The sequence below is a fragment of the Parambassis ranga genome, chromosome 21, assembly GCF_900634625.1.
Source record: "Parambassis ranga chromosome 21, fParRan2.1, whole genome shotgun sequence".
Lineage (NCBI taxonomy): Eukaryota > Metazoa > Chordata > Actinopteri > Ambassidae > Parambassis > Parambassis ranga.
The window spans coordinates 10,124,133-10,143,683 of record NC_041041.1 but is presented as its reverse complement, the minus strand read 5'-3'; the positions used below and the strand labels follow the sequence as shown (position 1 = coordinate 10,143,683).

At 43.2% G+C, this 19,551-nt stretch overlaps 1 protein-coding gene across 1 annotated transcript; it reads left to right on the top strand.

The window, feature by feature from the left end:
* The first annotated feature begins 2,793 nt into the window (after positions 1-2,793).
* LOC114426609 (vang-like protein 1) lies at positions 2,794-17,892 on the top strand. Its single transcript, XM_028394125.1, has 9 exons — positions 2,794-2,929; positions 7,828-8,103; positions 8,555-8,726; positions 13,390-13,818; positions 13,903-14,078; positions 15,263-15,396; positions 16,941-17,091; positions 17,227-17,461; positions 17,632-17,892. Exons 2-9 carry the CDS (start codon positions 8,033-8,035, stop codon positions 17,890-17,892), a joined length of 1,629 nt encoding a protein of 542 aa, XP_028249926.1. The 5' UTR covers positions 2,794-2,929; positions 7,828-8,032.
* Positions 17,893-19,551: the final 1,659 nt, after the last annotated feature.

Genomic DNA, 19,551 nt, shown 5'->3' with positions numbered 1-19,551 from the left:
GGTTCCATAACAGAAACCAAGACGAGGTTGTCACTTGTTGGAAGCTTCATGGCTAAAGCCTTAAACTGAGGACACAGATGTGGAGGTGATTAGACAAGTTGGTGTCCTCTGTCTGCTAATGTGTCATAAGGATCCCACTGAGGCTGAAAGAGTGTGTGTTCATCTCTAAACCTGTTTTGTTGTTATACATGGTCCACCTTTGTGGGTCTGTGATTAGAATGTGTGTGTGGTTACAGCATCTGCAGCAGGGACAGGTGGAGACCTGGTCCACAGTTTTAGGGTTCATTGTGATTTCCTTGTTACTTCAAAAGGTTTAATTTGCAGGTTTTTGTTTCATTTTGAAGGTTTTTTGTGTGTTTTATACTCCGTCCTTGTGAGTTCCATCTCTGTCTTGTTTCCTAACTTTGTGTTTTTATAGTCAGCCTTTTCTCTTGCCTGATGCTGCTGTTTCCAACAAGGTTTGGTGTGTGTTTAACAAGACTCTTAACGTTAATTCCTCAGCCTGGTGGCAACATGTCTGCAGTAAAAACCTCAACAAATTCACTGTGCAAAACACATTGGAAATGATTACGTTTTCTGGGAAATCATTGAGCTCCAGGCAAATATGTTTGAGATTGTGGTAGTGAACCCCTGTGAGGCTTTCTTGAATGCAGCCCTGAAGCTGGCTCCTCTCTCTAATCAGAGCCAGGAGATGTGGGTCACCTGTTGGCTTCTCTCTCACTGTTTTCTGTTGTGGTGGCTGTGGCTGGTTTCCCCTCTGAGAGTTAGTATTTTGGATTGTTGATTTCTGTCTCCAGGTTCATTGTTAGTAATTTTTATTTTTAGCTAGCTGGGCACCATTCAGATAGGCACCTGTGGTAAACTTGTGTATTTCCTTGATCTTGGTCTGAAATTATCCAGACATCATCTTTGTGCATTTGAGACCAGCTGGAAGGGCATAGAAGTGACAAATATATTTCTGTTCAAGAAAAGAATACTGAATCACCTGGTGAAAAATGCTTTGACTGTTTGTAACAAACAGCTAGCGTACAATACTGAATATAAATTTATTCAGAGAAGTTAGCGCTGCTAAAAGCCAGCTGTCTTTGTCCTTAGACAGCAGAGGTAGACCAGCATCAGCAGAGCTGCAGAAACAGAGATGCTCTGATAAAACATTTCCCATATCCCCTTGGCTCATGGAGTTTTTCCCAATACACCTATGAAATCTGTGGATTAACAGAGCCTTAAATAATAATGAGTATAAAAATGATATTAGTTATAGCTTGTCCTGTACAATGATAAATTAAATGTAAATTATCGAGAATTTGACCTGTATGAGATCTGTATGCTATTTGAAATTTCATGTCTAGTCTTGTGTGGGGTTAAGGGCATATTAAAAGATCATGTTTGTTTATATCAGTGGAGTCCAGTCAAATTAGACAACACATATTTGAGGGAGATAAAAATAATTTTCTACAATACCAAAACACTGTAGTGAGATCACGTGATGTCATGTGCCTTGTCTCTTTGCTTTTCCTCTCCGTTAGTCAGGGGTCCTTCTGCGCTCCTCTTGTTGCCCCTTTATGTGAACCTCTGTAGAGTAATGTGGCCCAGGGGGCATTAGGTATTGTTCATATCCAGTCCAGCAGCAAGAGTGACAGTCCTTTGTCGACACGCTGCACATTATCCACACTCTGGGCTACTCGCTGGATATAATAAATATGGCTGAGAATATGGATGGAGTGAGGCCTGCAGATGGTAAGATAAATAGGGCAGGGATGTGGATGGTCTTTAATATTCCTCATGGTTTTGGCAGATGATGTCTAATACTCAAACTAGGATAGATAAATCACTTTGCACGCTGTCACATATTAAATTTGACTATATATATTTGACTTTATGTTGTTGGTAAACGTAAAACAGTAACATAAGTAAAACACATCCTGCACTAAGGATTTGTTTGAAAGGAGCAACGCTGCCCTCTAATGGAATCACAAATATTTCTTCATATGTAGTCCATCCATCCATGAACCTACTTTGTCCTGTACTACAGGGGTCACAGGGGGGTCAAGTACAGGAACATGTGCAAACTCCACACAGAAAAGCCCCACCAGATTCAAACCAGGAACTAGATAAAGAAACACAGTTCCTCATCAGAGACCAGTTGTATTATGAATCTCTGTACATTCAGCTGGGCTATCTCAGAGAAGCACAGCTGCATTTCTGATCCATTTGATTCAAAGTTCCCCTGTTATTTTCTGTCCTTCATATTCATGTCATTGTTTGAGACTACTTATTGCAGCAGCTAAGAATAAAGAGATGGCTTTCATGTGTTTTTTGTGATGGAAAGTCATCGTTATTTAAGTGGTATTCACAGGTGTTGGAGCCTTCAGCCAATCTCATAATGTATCATATGAGATTAAAGACCAGTTATGACACCAAAATATCCCTCTATTATAAAAACAATTGTACATTTCAGGGATGACACTAAGCTGGTGATTAACCACAGTATGCAGGTGTTGGCCCCTATTAACCCCAACTTTCCATCCACTCCCATGTATAGTAGGCTACATCACCACCTCTGTGGTAAGTGGATTATATATGAATATGAAAGAATAAAGAACATTTAAGGACAATATCCGCTTAAAAACCCCCTTTAAAGACCCCTCTGGGTCCCTCACTTTGGCATCCAGTGCTTCCTCTATCCCATTGATAGTCCTCACAGCTCTAAAGCACGACCTCTTGTGGGCCACCGCAGAAAATACTCTCTCCTCCTGAGTGTATTATACATCCCTGCTGCCTCCCTTTCTGGTCCTGCGAACCACAATGGCCAGGCTCGTGTAAGGGAGCTGCCTCTCGGTGCAGACTCGCAGCAGCAGCAGCAGCAGCACGTCGGCGGCAGATTCACCGAGACGCAAGTAAAGGAATATGAAACACCTGTGAGACAAAGGTAGGCAAACGAACCTATAACCGTCATGGTGCGTGGATTACACTGGTGGGTCTTTACCAAAAGCCGGAGACACACACCACCGGGCACACAGGATGAAGTTGAATGCTACCGTCGTTTGGGGAAAAATGGTTTCCTTAGAGAAATGTAGCCACAAAACCTGCACGTATTTGACTTTGTAGTTTTGCTTTTCACCTTGTTGCCGCTTGTGTATTTATCGTATATGAGACCCAGCAGAACGCACGGTTTATTTGGGCTTATAGTGGATTATAGACCCTGTTTTTGGATAATGGGGTTCCGGATGAGCCTGAAAGGAGATCTACTGTAACCGAACCTGCAGCTTTGTAACAGAGCAGTGTAATGCTCAGTGTGTAGTAACCTATAAAACAGGATAAAGGGCGTTTGTGATGAGGCTGCGTCTGCCGGAGGGGACGGTGCGCGTCGCCATCATTAGCAGCTGTCTGGAGAGCGCACAGTGCGCAGCTGGATGAGGTGTTACTATGACTGAAGCAGCTTCACGTGTCTGCTCCAATGCTGTCTGACAGACTCATGGTGCTGCAGTGAAACTGTGCTACTTATTTATTATTGAGCAGTGCTGATAGGTCCTGTGCAGAGAGAGAGAGAGAGAGAGAGAGATGGGTGAGTCATGGAAGATGTCAGCTGGATGATCAAAAGAAAGTGGTGCTGGTAATGCCTCTTTTTTTTCTCCCCCATTGTTCTCCTTTAAAGCCTGTTTTCTGTCCGGTAGGGCAGTGTGTCAGAAGTGTAATGAGAACTGGAGCTACCTTTAGGCTAAAGAGAAGCATTAGGAGCCCGCACAGCCCGGTGTGGCATGCATGATGCATTTACAGACATAAAAGCACTGCTCTTACAGTAGGTATCTCCCTCCTCTAACCCACACCACCCTTTCTGTCTCCCTCCTTCCCTCTCTCCCTCCCCCCTCTTTCTCTCTCTTTACTGTACTTTCATTTAGTTTCACATGAGTGGATCAGGGAGGACTAAAGTTTGCATTCCAGAGGACTGTGTCAGGTCTTAACTTTCTCTTTTTTTTTACTCTGGGGATGAATGTGTATGTGTGTGTGTGTGGGTGTGAAAGAACAGCAGGGAGGAATTCTATCCAGTTACTCAAAGGTCTGCACATGTCTAATGAATCCCTCTGTGCCACGGTCAGTGCACAAGGAACATATCAGTCAACAAAATAAGAAACATTTTACCGTTGCACCTTTAGCCCGGTTCATGTGACTTTAGTCCCTTAGTCATAATGTAATATGCTAATGAACAGCTGTTGCTCTGGGTTATCTGAAGTCCACGTAGGGATTGGAGATCGTAATCTCTATAAATAACTCTGGTGTACACTGTGTCACTCTTTGTTTGATTTCAGAGGTTTTACTCAGCTTAGTGTGGTTCTCGTGTGTGTACTCTGCTTGTTAATACAGCCGGGCCAATATTGGATTTTTGGACACAGATTTGTGTGGGAGTAAAACATTCAGATAAAACAATAAAAAAAAAATAGAATTCTTTTCAGGTAGCTTACTAGCTAGTTGCCAACAGAAATGATGTGTTAAGCCTGAAAGGAACTCAAGGCTGTTGCCTGGTGGTGTGATGGTTTGCAGGAATGGCCTCTTAATGCAGTGTGGGATCCACAAGGTTCATGATGTGTCATAAATCAATATGTTTTTCCTTGGTTTAGACATCTTAGCTTTTGTCTGTTTTTCCCCTTCCTTTCTATCCTAATATGCTAATGCTTTGTGGCATGCTAACAGAAAGCATCTGTCCCAAATAACTCCTATAATAACTGCAGTTAAAATACAAATAATGACAGTATTAGTAAAAAAAAAAAAAAGTTAGCTTTCTTTGTTTGTCTTTGTTTATATGCTGAGTTAGACATTATTGGCCTTTGCATTGTTGGTTGGAAAACACAATTTGAAGAACTGTAATATTTATTATTTTCTGACATCAGAGATCAAATTAATCAGCCGATTAATCAGAGATTAAAATAGGTTTTGACAATAATAGGCTTATCTCAGGCTGTTGGTTGTAGCTATATTTTGTACAGTAGAGCTGTATGGTTTGCTGGTTGAAACAGCTGATAAAAGAAAGCAACACAGCAGCGACTACCAGCTGCTGCATCTGGGAGATTACGGCATAATGCCAACAGAGCAGGGTGTACATGAAGGAAGGAACACATGAGAGCTAATGGGTGTGAGGGAGGGCACAAATGCCATGGTAACCAGGCCTCAGCATGTGCTCTGGGTGAGCTTTGAGACTGATCTGTGCCATTTAGTGTGCCAGCACTGAATTGGACACTTTAATGGAATCTCAAATTCCACACCTCTACATTCTCTGCCTAGTTTGCAGGGCACATGTTTTTTTGCAGCCAAGGACGTTACTTCAAAGTCTGCAAAATTTTTCAGGGTTATTATTAATTAATGAAGTGGAGAAAACGCTGCAAAGCCCATAATACTGGGTGTGTACTGGTGTGTGTGTGTGTATGTGTGTCTGACCATGTGTAATTACAGTAGCTCCTACTGTGCAACAGCCCCAATCCACTAAACAAACACATTAATGAGTGTTTGTTTTACATTAGTGTCAGTTTCTGCTCTTGTGAGTCTCTCATCTGTGCAGCCAACCAGAACTGTCCTCAGCGATGCAACTGGCCTCCATAAGGGCATGTATTTCCTGCACATACTCCTTCACACAAGAATTCCTTTTTTTGTAGGACAGGAGCAGGCAGCCGCACGCCTCTGACGCACATTGTTATCCCCGCATGCTTTATTCATAGTTATCTTTGGTTTGTAACTGATAGTTTTTCTTACCCCGTGGCTGCGATTTTCCACATGGCCTGGTTCACTGTGCCTCTTCACGTTCGTCTCGTGGATGAGTGGCTTCTCAGGGGGATCATCTTGGCCCACATACTACTGCCACGCGCTCAGAGATCAGCACTCTGGGGGTTAACTGCTTTTATTCAAGTCAGAGTCCTTCATTCATTTAACCGTATGGGAGTTTTGTGTGAAGAGAAGCCATTGTTTGGTCTTTGTGCCCTCTACTGTGTCACCCCCAGCTCTAACACACACACACGCACATAAGTGTATCACACAAATTTACTCTCTGCAGGGGTGATTGATTATTGCTGCTAGATGGGGCCTCCTGCTTTCAGTTGCCAAGGCAACAGTGGACGCTCCAGATGTGGGTTAAAGACACATGACCGTCTCTGCTGAAACTCTGCTTTGTGTTTAAAATTTGATGCTTCACCATGAGCTTTGATTCAGTGTTCCAGTATGTTCAGGCTCATTATTTATTGAAGTCTTGTGTATATGCTGCTCTGCACTGTTCAACATTATGCATTCAATAGAAAAGTGGTTGCATCAATAGAGAAGTGATGAGCTGCACTCTCAGAGAAACTGGGCTTTTTGACACCACAGAATCATTCCACGCTTGGATGATAGCTGCACAAACTCTAAAGGTTGTGATAATATTATTATTACATGCTTTGTATGACAATCCTTAATCGAAAGTGTAGTGTAGTTTTTCATATACCCCAGGGATGTGTCCCAGGAAGGAAAGAGAAAACAGATCTTAATGCAAATCATCCACATTTCCACACATTTCATGTGCTGAACAGGCTGTTTTAATGTTTATATGCACCACTGGCTACAGAGATAACAAATGGCCTGTAAATGATGGGGAGAATAATTTCAGTTAGTGCGATGAGACGGTGTCGGGTACGGTGGTGATTGGCAGGTGGTTGTCAGGACAACAGCTTGGGAGACAGACACAGGTGTAGATTGAGGTCTAAATGAATGGTCATGCATGGTGAAGCGCAGAGACATCCTCATGCATACATCTCAACGGCATATATTAATGGGGAGCATTGGGCAGCATTGATAGCCAGCTGTAAAGCATGTCCAAATCCAATATTAAATAGGGAAATGCAATAATATTGCACATAGTACAAACCTATAAAAATGCAAATTTTGTTCTTATTTTGCAAAATTCACAGGAGATTTCAACAGAGGGAGATTTAATTCAAATGTACACATGATGGATATTTAATAGCAGCTCATTGTGCTTTAATTTGACAACTCTTTGGATTAAAATTAATAATGTATTCTTCTGAAATTCATTCTTGGCAAGGTGGAGAACTGTTTAAAAGAGATTTGAGACCTTTATTTTGGAGAGAAACTGCCAGAAAATACAATTCAAAACATGGAGACCTTCTGTTTTGTTTCTGGCCAATATGATCTGAGGGGTGCTGGAGAAGGGGTGCGTTGGCTCCAGCACAATATCCTGGCTGCAGCCATGGCGACCGAGCATCTTATAAAAAGTCTGATAGCATCAGTTGAAGTGGTTCTCCTAAAACCCCTAATAAATGCCTGGGGGGATTCTGCACATAGAAATGTATTTTTTATGTAACCTTTATTTGACCAGGAAGTCTCCTGAGATGCATGATTTATTTTTACAAGAACGTCCAGGCCAAAATAGAAGCATTTATTCACGCTGACATAAAACACAAATATTTCAAGAGCTATAAAAGGCAGCAACCCAACCTTTCATGAAACAGGCCTGGTTCTAAGTTAGTGTTTCCAAATAAAATGCTTCAAGTAAATTATTCAGAGCTGAGAGAACAAGAATGTACTTTTTGCCAATTAAATATTTATCTTATAGATTTTAAGAGATGAGAAAAAGCATTTTATACAATGGAATTTGCCTTATAGTGATGGATAACTGATATATCTGTGTACACATTAATGTGTAATATTCCAATCATAAATTTGTTTCCTTCCTGAGTGAATTGATTTTTAGGAATCATCACAGGAACGTGTACATCTAATGCATTTTTTCGCTCCAAGCAAGTTTTGGCATGGCCCTCATACTGTACTCTCTATCTGTTTGTCTCTCAGGTCAATGTGGTTACTAAAGCTGCTCTCTGGGGTAGTTGTCAGTCGTCGTGGATTCCTGCGGCTGGTTTCTATAGCAACCCATTCCTCCTCCTGAGCACTGCTGCCAACTTACCCTCTCTGCCACACGACAAGTCTCTCCTCATTCCCACCCCGCTCCCCCTGCCCCCCCCCCCGCCCAAACGCCGGTGCTCTGAACCGCGCCGGAATGGACACCGAGTCAACCCACTCTGGCTACTCCTACCACTCCAGTCGCTCTGGGAGATCCAACCGACATGGGTATGTTTTCCGCCCGTTTGCCTTCTGCCTGTCTGCCTCACTGTAATATTTTTACAGGAACATTTGTTTTGTTTGTCTTGACTCTGAGTGGGTCAGATGTTGGATGTAGGCAAATAACGGCTAAGAAAAATAAAGGATGAGAGGCTAGTGAGAGATTGAGACGGACCGAGGATGGATTAGGGTCGTCACAGATGAGTGGCTCCAACCTATTTCAGTGATTGACGCAGTCTACTAAAATGAGAGAATCTGCTCACTCTTGGCTTGTCTGGTCCTGACACCTCCCAATCCTTAAGCTTTTTACTATTATTGATGAATCTGTTTTCATCTGTACTTTTTCCAAAAAATTTTTCCTGTTTTGCATTGGATGAACACAACTTTTACCCAAACCATCAGAAAGATACATGCCACGACCAGCAATGTAAAGTTATTATACGTGTGTTTTTTCCCCCAGAGACCGAAGCCGTGAGCGACAGAAAGCCAGTGGCAGCAAAGACAGTGTTCGCTCTGAGAGATCTGTTGTCATCAACCCTCCCGACACACCGTCCCAGGAGTCCCCCGTTCACAACGGAGAGCCGCTGCCTGGAGAACCCACACCAGCAACAGCCAATGGAGAAGAGGTCCAGGTATATGTTGACTGTTAACTGACAAAAAAATGTGATAATATGAAGGAATGTAGGTTGTGTTTGTTTTTTTTGTCTCTGCAGCAGTCACATTTCTTTAGCGATAAGCAGTAATCCGTGTATGAACTGTATCATGACCTTATAAACACTTCCTCACACAGCTGGCTGCACATTGCCCGATGCATAATAACAATGGTGACAATGGATCAAATAGGTCACTGGATTAGTATCCATTTTGTAGGCCTGAATGGATTTGTACAGACAGCACTGCCTTACAGTGTGTGTGTATGTGTGATACTGGACATCGCTGATGGTTTTGAAAGCAAAGCAAACTGGTACCAATCACTCCATAAAGCTGATTTTTTTTTGCTGAGGTTTACAAGCTAAATAGGTTTTGAGTGGACGCAGAGGAGGATAATGCAGCTGAAAGACAGAGAGGATAACAGCGCTTCAAGGATTAGAGAGGAAGCCAAGCACAGAGACCGGTGTTTAAAGAAATGGTTTAGACTCTTGCAAAGAAATGATTTCACACTCGTATCCAGAGATTTAGAACAAAAACTGGGGAGTAGCCAAAAATGGCGGCTTTGGGTCTTATGTGTGCAAGGTGTTGCAAGTTTTTTGTGATTTTTGATCAGAGATGTGCTAAGAAATATTTCAACATTTCCAACATTTACTTTCAATGCAAAGAATTAATGCTGCATGTAGGTTAAAGCAATGGGTGACAGTTTTTACAGTGTGCTACTACAGAAGCAATTGTGTATAATCTGCTAATTTCTAGAACTTCGGCCAGAGAATTTCTGAGAGGTTTGACCTATTTCACCATGTGTGCTCTCAGCATACCCTTCTGGCAGGAAGGCCACATTCCACACTGGCATGTGATTGTCAGCGTGTAGCTTTTGTCCATTGTGGGCAGTGTAAGGTAATCTGCCATTGTATCGCATGAGCCCTCCAGATAAACGCGTCCAAATGGCACAGCCACAGCCATCACACCAACCCCAGCCAGTGGAGGAGCTTTGTTAGATAGCAGAGCGGCTGTAACACTAACTCAGTGCAGAGGCACATTCTCACAGACTGAGATTAGCCTTAGCATCCAGCCAAACGCCAGTTTGAGGAAAACAGATATGAATAATCCTCCATGTTTACACGCATGCCTGTGACATAAGGATACTGGTGTTGGACTTCTGTATGTGTGTGTATGAGTCATAGAAAGACTGCCAAGTGTGTTACTGAGACTGTCCATGCTGCTTTGTGAGACTAAGACATTGTGACTATATGCCAGGAGGGAGCAGCTTCGGTTTCCTCACAGTGTTAGCACCAGCAAAACCAGAGCATATGGTGCTCTTATTTTTGCATTTCACGGCTCACTTCTTTGCCCTTTTTTTTGACTCGATGGACACACACACACACACTCACACTCCTACTCACAGCTACCACAATAAAAGCTTGTGGTTTGACATAAAAATAACAACAAAAAATAGAGGGAAATGTGCCAGACATTTTTATAAAGGTCCTCTGACTCATTTTAGCACACCACACTGTGACATCAATACTAACACAAACAAACCAATGTGTAAATGTCATTTTAACCTCCACCCAGGCCAGTGGGGCTGGGCCATTGTGCTGTGTAGCTGGCAGACTGTTTGCTGTTGTTGGTCTTTGTGATAGAGGAACAGGCCCCATCATAATCCACATTCAGCCTCAGCCAGATAAAAAAAGGCTGCCAACAAGCAGGCAGGCAGGCAGCAGCCACGTCGCTCAGCCCTTTTCCATTTCACTCCCTCTCAGCGACTTTCCCCCTTACATCCCTGTATATAATGAGATCAGGCCTGATTAGTTTAGCATTAATCTTCACTATTAATCCACTGAGACTTAATGACATGGCATAAGCAGTGTATTAGCTCAGTCATTGATACGGTTTTCTTCCACCAAATGTCTGTTTTAACGTGCAGCTCAAGTAAAAGGCTGATAGAATGAAGTAAGCAAAGAGACTGAGCTGCAACATCTGGTGAGGAGGGGCGCAGACAGTCTGGTTCTTCTGTTGTGTCTGAGCTGCTTAAATCTGTGATGTGTTTTAAGATTCAGTTTACTCATTATGTGACACGGCTGTATAACGAAATGGCTTTGTGCCGTGTAGACACTGACAGATATCACTGACGGGTGATGATAATGGTGCTGTGGGTGGTTTTTAATCACTCCCTGCAGAGCCTTCGTGTCCTGGGCCGCACACGCTTGTGATGTTTCCAATCAGGTTTGCTAATCTGTAACAGTTAAGAAGAGAGGAAGGCACAGGAAGTTAGCCCTCTGATATCCCTTGTTACCTGTGGTCATTAAGTAAACTACAGTCTGTGCCCTGATGGTCAGACTGGCCATTGATAACATCAATTGAACAGATGTTTATATGCTAATTTTGAGGGTTAGCCGAGTTTATTTATATCTTTTTCTCTTTCATCAGAAATAACTAAAAACTAAAAAAATATATTGTTAAAATTATATTTTGTTACCAAGCAGGGAACAGTAGGGACTGAACAGATGGGCTGTCATTATCATTTTTATTTTATTTACACATTCTTGCATATATTTAGATGCTTGTAAAACATTAGCATATTTTGAGCTTGAGAGAAATGGATATCTCAGCTCAGATTTAGCCGGCTATTTGTTCACTAAAGGACGTTTCAGCGTCTGCATTCAGGTAAACAGGGTGCTGTTCTGCTCTCACAATGAAGTGTGGACATACATTGTTCACACATCCTCTTATCAGATTGGGACCCTGGTAAGTGGGAGCTGCCTTATAAAGAAAGAAAAGGAGCAAAAGAGAAGCAATGTGCACTGAATGAAAATGAGGCTGGACACTAAATGGAGCTGACGTTACACCTGACCTCCCGTTTCACACATTAGTCTGGCAGACACATACCTATAGGATGAAATAGACCCTGCACCGTCCCAGCCTTCGCGTTCTCGACTCATCTGCTGCTGTCTAACTGCCATCCCCCCCTCTCTGACTTTCCTTTTCTCTCCTCTTTCATGCTCATTCATCTTCTGGCGGGCTTCTTGTTGGCATCCCCTCCTCCAACATGGCTGAGTTAATTGGCTGTGAGCTGTAATGGAGGGGGAGAATTTATATTTATGTTCCATTTTCTGTGTTTGCTTCATATTTCATTATACACAAATAGCAGCAGGGCTCATTTCATCTATTAAAAATCTTATTCTTAATAACCTGGATTGACCCAGTTTACAGTACAGTGGGATACTCACACTGCAGACAGGTGAGAAGTAATGACTGCAGCTTGTCTGGTGTCCCAGCAGCTTCGTTAGAGTTTGAGGCTTTGTCTTTTGTTTGAGGTGCTTAGGTGTATGTCTGTGCACATGTGTGTGTGGAGCCATGGAGGCTTATCTGTTCTGCTTGTCATTTTTCCAGCCCTCATCCTTCTGTCTGCAGCTGCGGCTCCTGTGACACTCTGGGGGACAATGAATGGCTAATTACATGAATTAATGACAGGCACACACAAAAATAAATGCCTCTTTAGAGTAGACTTGTCACTAAATCATTCTTTGCCTCTTTGTTGCAAAGATTTATGCTTAAAATGACCTTGACGGTTAGTAAGAAAAGAAAACTGACTCTAATTTGCAGTGATGGGCAGGAAAGATTCAGCTTTTGTTGTTCTTCAGTGTGTGTGTGTGTGTGTGTGTTCCTTCATATGTTGGTGTGTGCATCTTTCTGCCAGCTTGAACATTACTGTACATCCTATCCTGCCATCCTCTGTTACTTCAGGCAGACTTTAAAGGGCTTGCCGTAATGAGCTCCAAGAAAATCAGACATGAAATATGTGCTGTGAGCATGGTGCATAAAATCTGGAAGATGGAAACACTGTTTTTCTGTCTGATTCAGGTTCCTATTTATTATTAGATTTGTTTATTGATTGTAGTGTATGTAAAGCCTTCATGCATAGGTTTCTTTGGAAGCTTGCTGTGGTGGCTAACAGTGTCTGACTCCATCTAAGGAGCTGAAGCAAGACAACTGAGCACCCATTTATCACTGAAAGCTGCCAAACCCTTGAATATGGACAGGTGTATATGGCCATTGAAGGAACTTCAGTTTAGAATCAGAACCAGAATCAGAACTTTATTGTCATTGTACACGTACAATGAGATTAAAAGCTCAGCTGAAAACATGCAGATTCAACAAACAGGGAGTGGGGGTGGTACGTGACCTGAACATGAACTTCAATCTTTTAATCCTGGACTTGAAGCATCTGTAGCGCCTTTCAGAGGGCAGCAGGTCAAACAGATGGTGGCTCAGGTTTGAATGGTCCATGACAATGTTTCTTTCTCTATACTAAGAGCAGAGTTGTAGGCATCATCCAAGCTGTGAAGATTTTTTGGTTGTCTTTACCATTGTTTGCCTGTTTGCAGCTTGTTCCTGTCTGCTTCAGTGCAGCTCACATACCACACTGTCAGTGTCGCCAGAGACCAGAGACTTGTTAAAAACCGATATCCAGCAGATCCTTTCAGCTATAACATGGGTCTGATGAACTATATGTATAGTATATCACACAAAAATCCATAAAAAAAGCACAAAAGTCCCACTAGACATTTTGTCCTTGGCACTTCCTGTTCATTCAGGCTTCATTTTTTTACATTTTTCTCCATAATTTTTCTCCATTTTCAGGATGATAACTGGGGAGAAACCACCACTGCTGTGACGGGCACCTCAGAGCTCAGTGTATCCCAGGAGGAAGTGGTCGGCCTGGGGAAGGGGATACAGGACCGGACCCAAGGCTTCCGCCGGTATCTTCCTGTGGCTGTGGGCTCATGTGTGGGACTTCTGGTGCTGGCTACGCCTCTGGTCTTCCTGCTTCTCCCGGCGGTGATGTGGCCTGACAGACTCCAGGCTTGCGGCGCTGCCTGCGAGGGTCTCTTCCTCTCCATCTCTTTCAAGCTCCTCATCCTCCTGGTGGCGGTGTGGGCCTTGTTTCTGCGGCCAGGCCGTGCTCGCCTGCCAAGAGTGTGTGTGTATCGTGCCTTCCTCATCACACTCACACTCCTACTCACCATGTCTTATTGGCTCTTTTATGGGGTCCGGATTCTTGATCCACAGGTAGGCAAGTCAAAGAACATTTTAATTCATTAAATCAATTTAATTGATTCATGTGTCATTGAACTTGTGGTCTGGTCTATGCAGGATGAGGACTACCATGGCATTGTCCAGTTCGCTGTGTCCCTTGTGGACTCTCAGTTGTTTGTCCACTATCTTGCCGTGGTACTACTGGAGCTCCGCCACCTCCAGCCGTGCTACAGTGTTTGTGTCATCCGCAACACTGATGGAGAGACGCGTCACTACCACATAGGACAGCTCAGGTATGCATGCTGCACACTTGCTGTCATAACAGTTTGATTCCCAAAGATTGGGATGAACATCCTTTCACTTCACTCGTGAATATGACCTTTCCTGTGTAGCTGCACACAGAGAAGCACAGCGGCTGCAGCCGTTACACTCTCTTTGTTGAATTATGTGTGTAATTGGAGGCTCATGTCCGCAGGGAAGACTGGCACAGGCAGTAATTGAGTTACTCAGCAGTCTCCTCGGCTTCGAGGCTATTCTAAGAGGTTAGGGAGGGGGAGGGATGAGAAAGCGCCGGACGCAGGCACTCATCCTATGGCTGTCACACTTTGTTTCTGCTTTGGACAAGTGTGTCACTGAGACAGGACTAGGAGAGAGCTGTAGTGGTGTCAGATAAGAGGTCAGTTTTGCTTTTCTACAGTGCCCTTTGAGATTCTTCACAGTGTGGATGTCCTTGGACCTTTTGATTGTGCTTTTAACTGTGGTGACTGTATCGCCTTTTCCATCTCAGTGAGGTTCTTTCTTAGTTAAATTCTTTGTAGTCATCAGAGGCCGTGCAGAAGCTTCCAATTCAACACTTCAACACTTTAAATATGTGCAACCAAACCTGTATCACCATCACTTTTAATCAAAATTTGGCAAAGGTATAAATAATATTGACTGAATTTGAAGAATGGAAACCACAACCTTAGAATTTGGACAGTAGGAAAGGGCCGAGGACACCTGATGTATTATGAATAGCTTCCACTTACTAACAGTGTAACTGCATTGATTCAAATATCAAGGTCAGCTCCTGATCTTTGGGATTACCACTGTGATGGTGATCAAAGCCCTTTGTGGCTCCAGAGGGAGATGTACTGAGGTCAGTTCATTCAGTGTTGCTTGAAGACTACAAATGTGAAGATGAAAAGAAGCTGTGGGTGAAGAGTTGAGACCCCGATTCTCCAACCAAAGAGTCAGTGGTGGAGGTGAATTGTGAATGGAAGCTGAAGTTTCCGTTTATCTGAACGGGATCGAGATGTTGAGTTTAAGCAGTTTGCTTTTTTTTTTTTAGATTTATCCATTTAATAGTAGGCTATTTTTAAAGAGATCCTCTGGGTGCAGGAACATTACATGAGTTCCTGCTGCAGAAAAACACCATATGTAACCTGTATTCTTGCCGTGTTTTTCCTCTCTCTCTCTCTCTCTCTCTCTCTCTCAGCATTCAAAGAGCTGCTCTGACCATTCTGGAGTATTACTACAGAGATTTTCCACTCCACAACCCAGCTCTTCTCTCTGCCTCAAAGCACCGTGCTGCCAAACACCTGGCCGGGCTAAAGGTCTACAATGTGGACGGTTAGTCGGCTCAAATGTCCCAGAAACATCCTCCTACATTTCGTGCCGAAGTCCTTTTTGTTGTTACCTTTGGTTTTCATTGTTCTACTGCTCCTTCTGCTGTTATTCTGGTGACGCTCTTCTCTTTCATCCTCATCTCTTCCATGAGCAGCTTTTAAAAACAAACTGAGAACATACCTTTTCGACAGTAAGTGCAGATAAAAGTCGTCGTCTTTCACTTTGCTTGCCACTCTGCTCCGTCACAGGAAGCAGCTAATTTCACGGTTCAGCTCTCCTCAATCTTTAGTGCACTCTGAAGCCTCCATCTCCAACTTAATGTATATACACTGCATCAGTGGCACGCACTCCTGCTAAATATACACACACACACAAGCACAAGCACACCAGCCTTGACTCTCCAAAGATCCTGATATACTCCCCCACCCCCAAACATCCTGTATTGCCACATATTGTGCACTATTCCTCCCAGTTAAAAGGGCTTTCTCCTCTCCAACCATGAATCCTCCATCCGCTGCAAACAATACTGTGGTTTTGCGGATCCATAGCAGGGATGCAGCATTGGGATATGGTGTCCCCATAGCACTTTTCATTCACCCCACCCCCCCTTCCCCTATCAAAGTGCAGCGGGAAGGCCTCTAGGGGGCCACAGAAATTCAAGCCTTAAATAATTCATCAGAGTAACGTTCATTTCTCACATACTCCCACATCTCTCCTTCCTCCCGCTCAGCCCGTCTCCAGCACCTTTTTTTCACACTCGTCAACCCCCCCCCCCCCCCCCCCCCCGCCACCACCACCACCACCACACACTCTCTTTCTCATTCATTCATTTGCAGTCTTCTCATTGCATTAAAATGTAGGCCAGGAAAAAAGAGTGTGATGTTTACCTATGTGCTCCTTGTGCAGATCATCTCCATTCTTTACACACTTTTCCTTTTTATTCCACTGCTGCTTTTCTTTCCTCACCTACACACACGGTGAAACACAGATATGCAGATCACAGTATTAATTATTTATATCCTTACCTGACCTGCAGCATCTACCCACCCCCCCCCCCCCCAACTTTCTCTTTCTCCATCTCCACAGATGTTACACCCCACAGAAAGAGCTCCCGCTGTACAAACCCCATTAGTTTTGGGTTTGTCACACAATTGAGTAATTTCTCAGATTAGACAGGGACTATGGCCTTTGATGTGTTCTCACAATAAAGAGACTCCTACATCAGAGTGGAGGAATGTGGGTGCTTCCAGTGGAAATTACCTCCTTTTTCAGTGCTATAATTAAAATGTTCTGTGACAGAAACTGGCTCAACACTCCAGATATGTAAGAAAGATTAACATTCTTATAACTCAGAGGACGATATAACATAATACTCCAGTGATGAGATCTGAGCTCTCCTTCAGTGTGACTTTCCCCCTCTTCATGATTCAGATTGGGACATGGGCCATTAATCACTGGTGTGGTCAGCCGGGTGGGTTAAAGGCCGATTCCTTCCAGTTCAAAGTGATCTCACTAATTTTGCCTCTGTGCTTTCCTTCTGTTTGCAGCCCCTGGGAGCACAGCAGGGGCTCAGCCTGGTAATGGAAATCAGTCACGGGCTATGGTTTCAGCTGCCGCCAAACGGAAAGAGAGCGCTCACAATGAGCTGTACTACGAGGAGGCTGACTACGAGAGACGAGTTCGTAAACGCAGAGCCAGGTGAGGACAAAATGTCCCCATGGTTTACACAGTTATGTAAAGTTGTGAAGTCATGACACGGGCCTTGTCAGAACACAAGACCTGTGTTGTTAAAATGTAATACTGATCTAACTGCTATGTGTATGTCTGAGTCAGGCTGGTAGTGGCTGTGGAAGAAGCCTTCACACATGTCCGCCGTATGAAGAAAGACGATGAGCGTGCAACGCCGTCCGAGATCATGGATGTGCACGAAGCAGCCCTGGCCATATTTCCCTCCATGGCTCGTGCCCTGCAGAAGTACCTCCGCACCACCAAGAGGCAGCACTGCCACAGCATGGAGAGCATCCAGAAGCATCTGGCATTCTGCCTTATCAATAACATGAGCCCTAAGGTCGGCTTTTGTTTTGTCTGTTTCTCTGGCATTAATTCATTTTTTGGTTGTGGAGATAAAAATAGAAGCCAAAACGCTGTTCGGCCATTATCATACAGAAAACGTTTTAATCATCCTTAGCTTGAAAATTAATCGAATTAAATGGTTTTCTTGGCTGTTTCTCTGTCCAGGCCTTCCTCGAGACCTATCTGTCCCCTGGTCCAACCCTGCAGTATGGCCCCGAACGTTGGATGGCTGATCAGTGGACGTTGGTCAGCGAGGCTTCTGTCACCAGTGGCGTCAAGGAGGGAACAGAATTCCAGCTCAGGTGTCTCGACTTTAACTTAGCTGTCACCATAAAGGGCATCCCTTACATCCGAATGACTGAAGAGTACGTTGACCCCAAGTCGCACAAGTTTATACTGCTGCTCCAATCAGAAACCTCAGTCTAACCGCAGCACAGTGTAACAGTGCTGCTGCTCTGGACTTACAGAACTGGAACAGTTATCCAGCTCAAGTTTTTCAAAGCTTTTTGTACTGTTTTTGTACTTTTTGTTTAAGTAGTTTGCTCACATAGAGTACAGTTTCTGTGTCAAAGACAAAAAACAAGAGGACTTCTCTATCCAGGCACTCGCAGAAGATAGTTCAGTTACTCTTCTATGCACTAACAGATGACTCTCACATATCCTTCTTTGCATGTGCCGGTGTGTGCCTGCCTACGAGAGTCCAGAATATTGGAGGATTGTGTGGGAAAATGTTGAAAATGTGTGTTTTTTAAAAAACCTAAAATGTAGCGTCTGATCCTGTCCCCTCTTTTTTCCGTACTGTCACTGGACATTTGATATTATTTAATCGTCCTGTGTTACAGATGTATGTACAGTATTTATATGTGAATATACATTATCCTTACAGACATTTTTATACCAAAATTGTTTTTAATCTTGTCAGTTTTTTTTTTACCTTGTGTTTCTGCACTGTATATGTCGAGATAACTGGACTGTAAATAGCTGTTTGTAAATGTCCAATGAATCAAATCACAGGCCAACAACAGCACAAGTGACTACAGGCAGCAGACTGTGAGGGAACACACCTGACTGCTCGTTCAATGTGTGTTGTGTGTGTGTGCGCTCGTCTTTTTCTCAGCCAGCAGAAAGTCTTAATGTTTGGACAGCTATGAGGTTGATGTGGCTGACCTTTTCCTATCTTACATTCATATGCTGCTTCATTTCAGCTCATATGTCTTTGATTATATTTATTATAAAGGGATATAGCACCAACACAACCGAAAAGCTTCTAAACATTCTTCTTCCTTTAATAGTGAGTTATCTCTTGCTGGCAAGTGTTTAAACTAAAATAATTATAATGTAGTGTAAATTAGCTCGACCCTATGTCAGTATTTCTGCTCAGTGTTTTTTCCTCTGTGTCACACTACTGCCACCTATCTACCACAACTGGAACACCAACCACCCTGAGAGGAATATTTGTAAAGCCTTTGGTATTTATGAGACTTGTTTGTTATGTTGTACATTTATATTTACAGGAGAGTTTCCATCCTCGCAGACAGTGTAGTTTTAGTTTAGGACTGTTAATGCTTGTAACTATTTTCTCTTCTCAGCTACACACGTGCCTCAGTTGGACGTATTTAGGATGTGCTCAGCATATGTGCAGTTTTCAAGTGTGCAGGTGTGTTTGTACGTACTGCATATGTGTGATCGAGTTAAAAAGGTAAACAAACAAAAAAAAGAACAGAGAGATTGCTTTCTCAAATGTGATACGGCCGGGCTGACAAGTTGTCCCTGTCTTCTTTTATACGACATGTAAAATCAGCAGCAGCAGTGTCAAAAGTCACATTTGTAAAACAAAATGATTAAATATTTGTATTGGCCTTTTCAGGGCATTTTGTTATATTTTTATGCAATAGTGATAAATGTGTATATGTCACCACCAGTGAAGTGAATGGACGTCAGAAAGAAAACAACAAATGGAGACAAAAAAAAACGCAGATAACATGATCTGAAGGAGCTTTCCTGTGTCTATCCATTAGTGGAAAGATGGTCTTATCTCCCTGCGCTTTGCCCCATTAACTCAGGTGAGAAGTAAACCTGATGGAG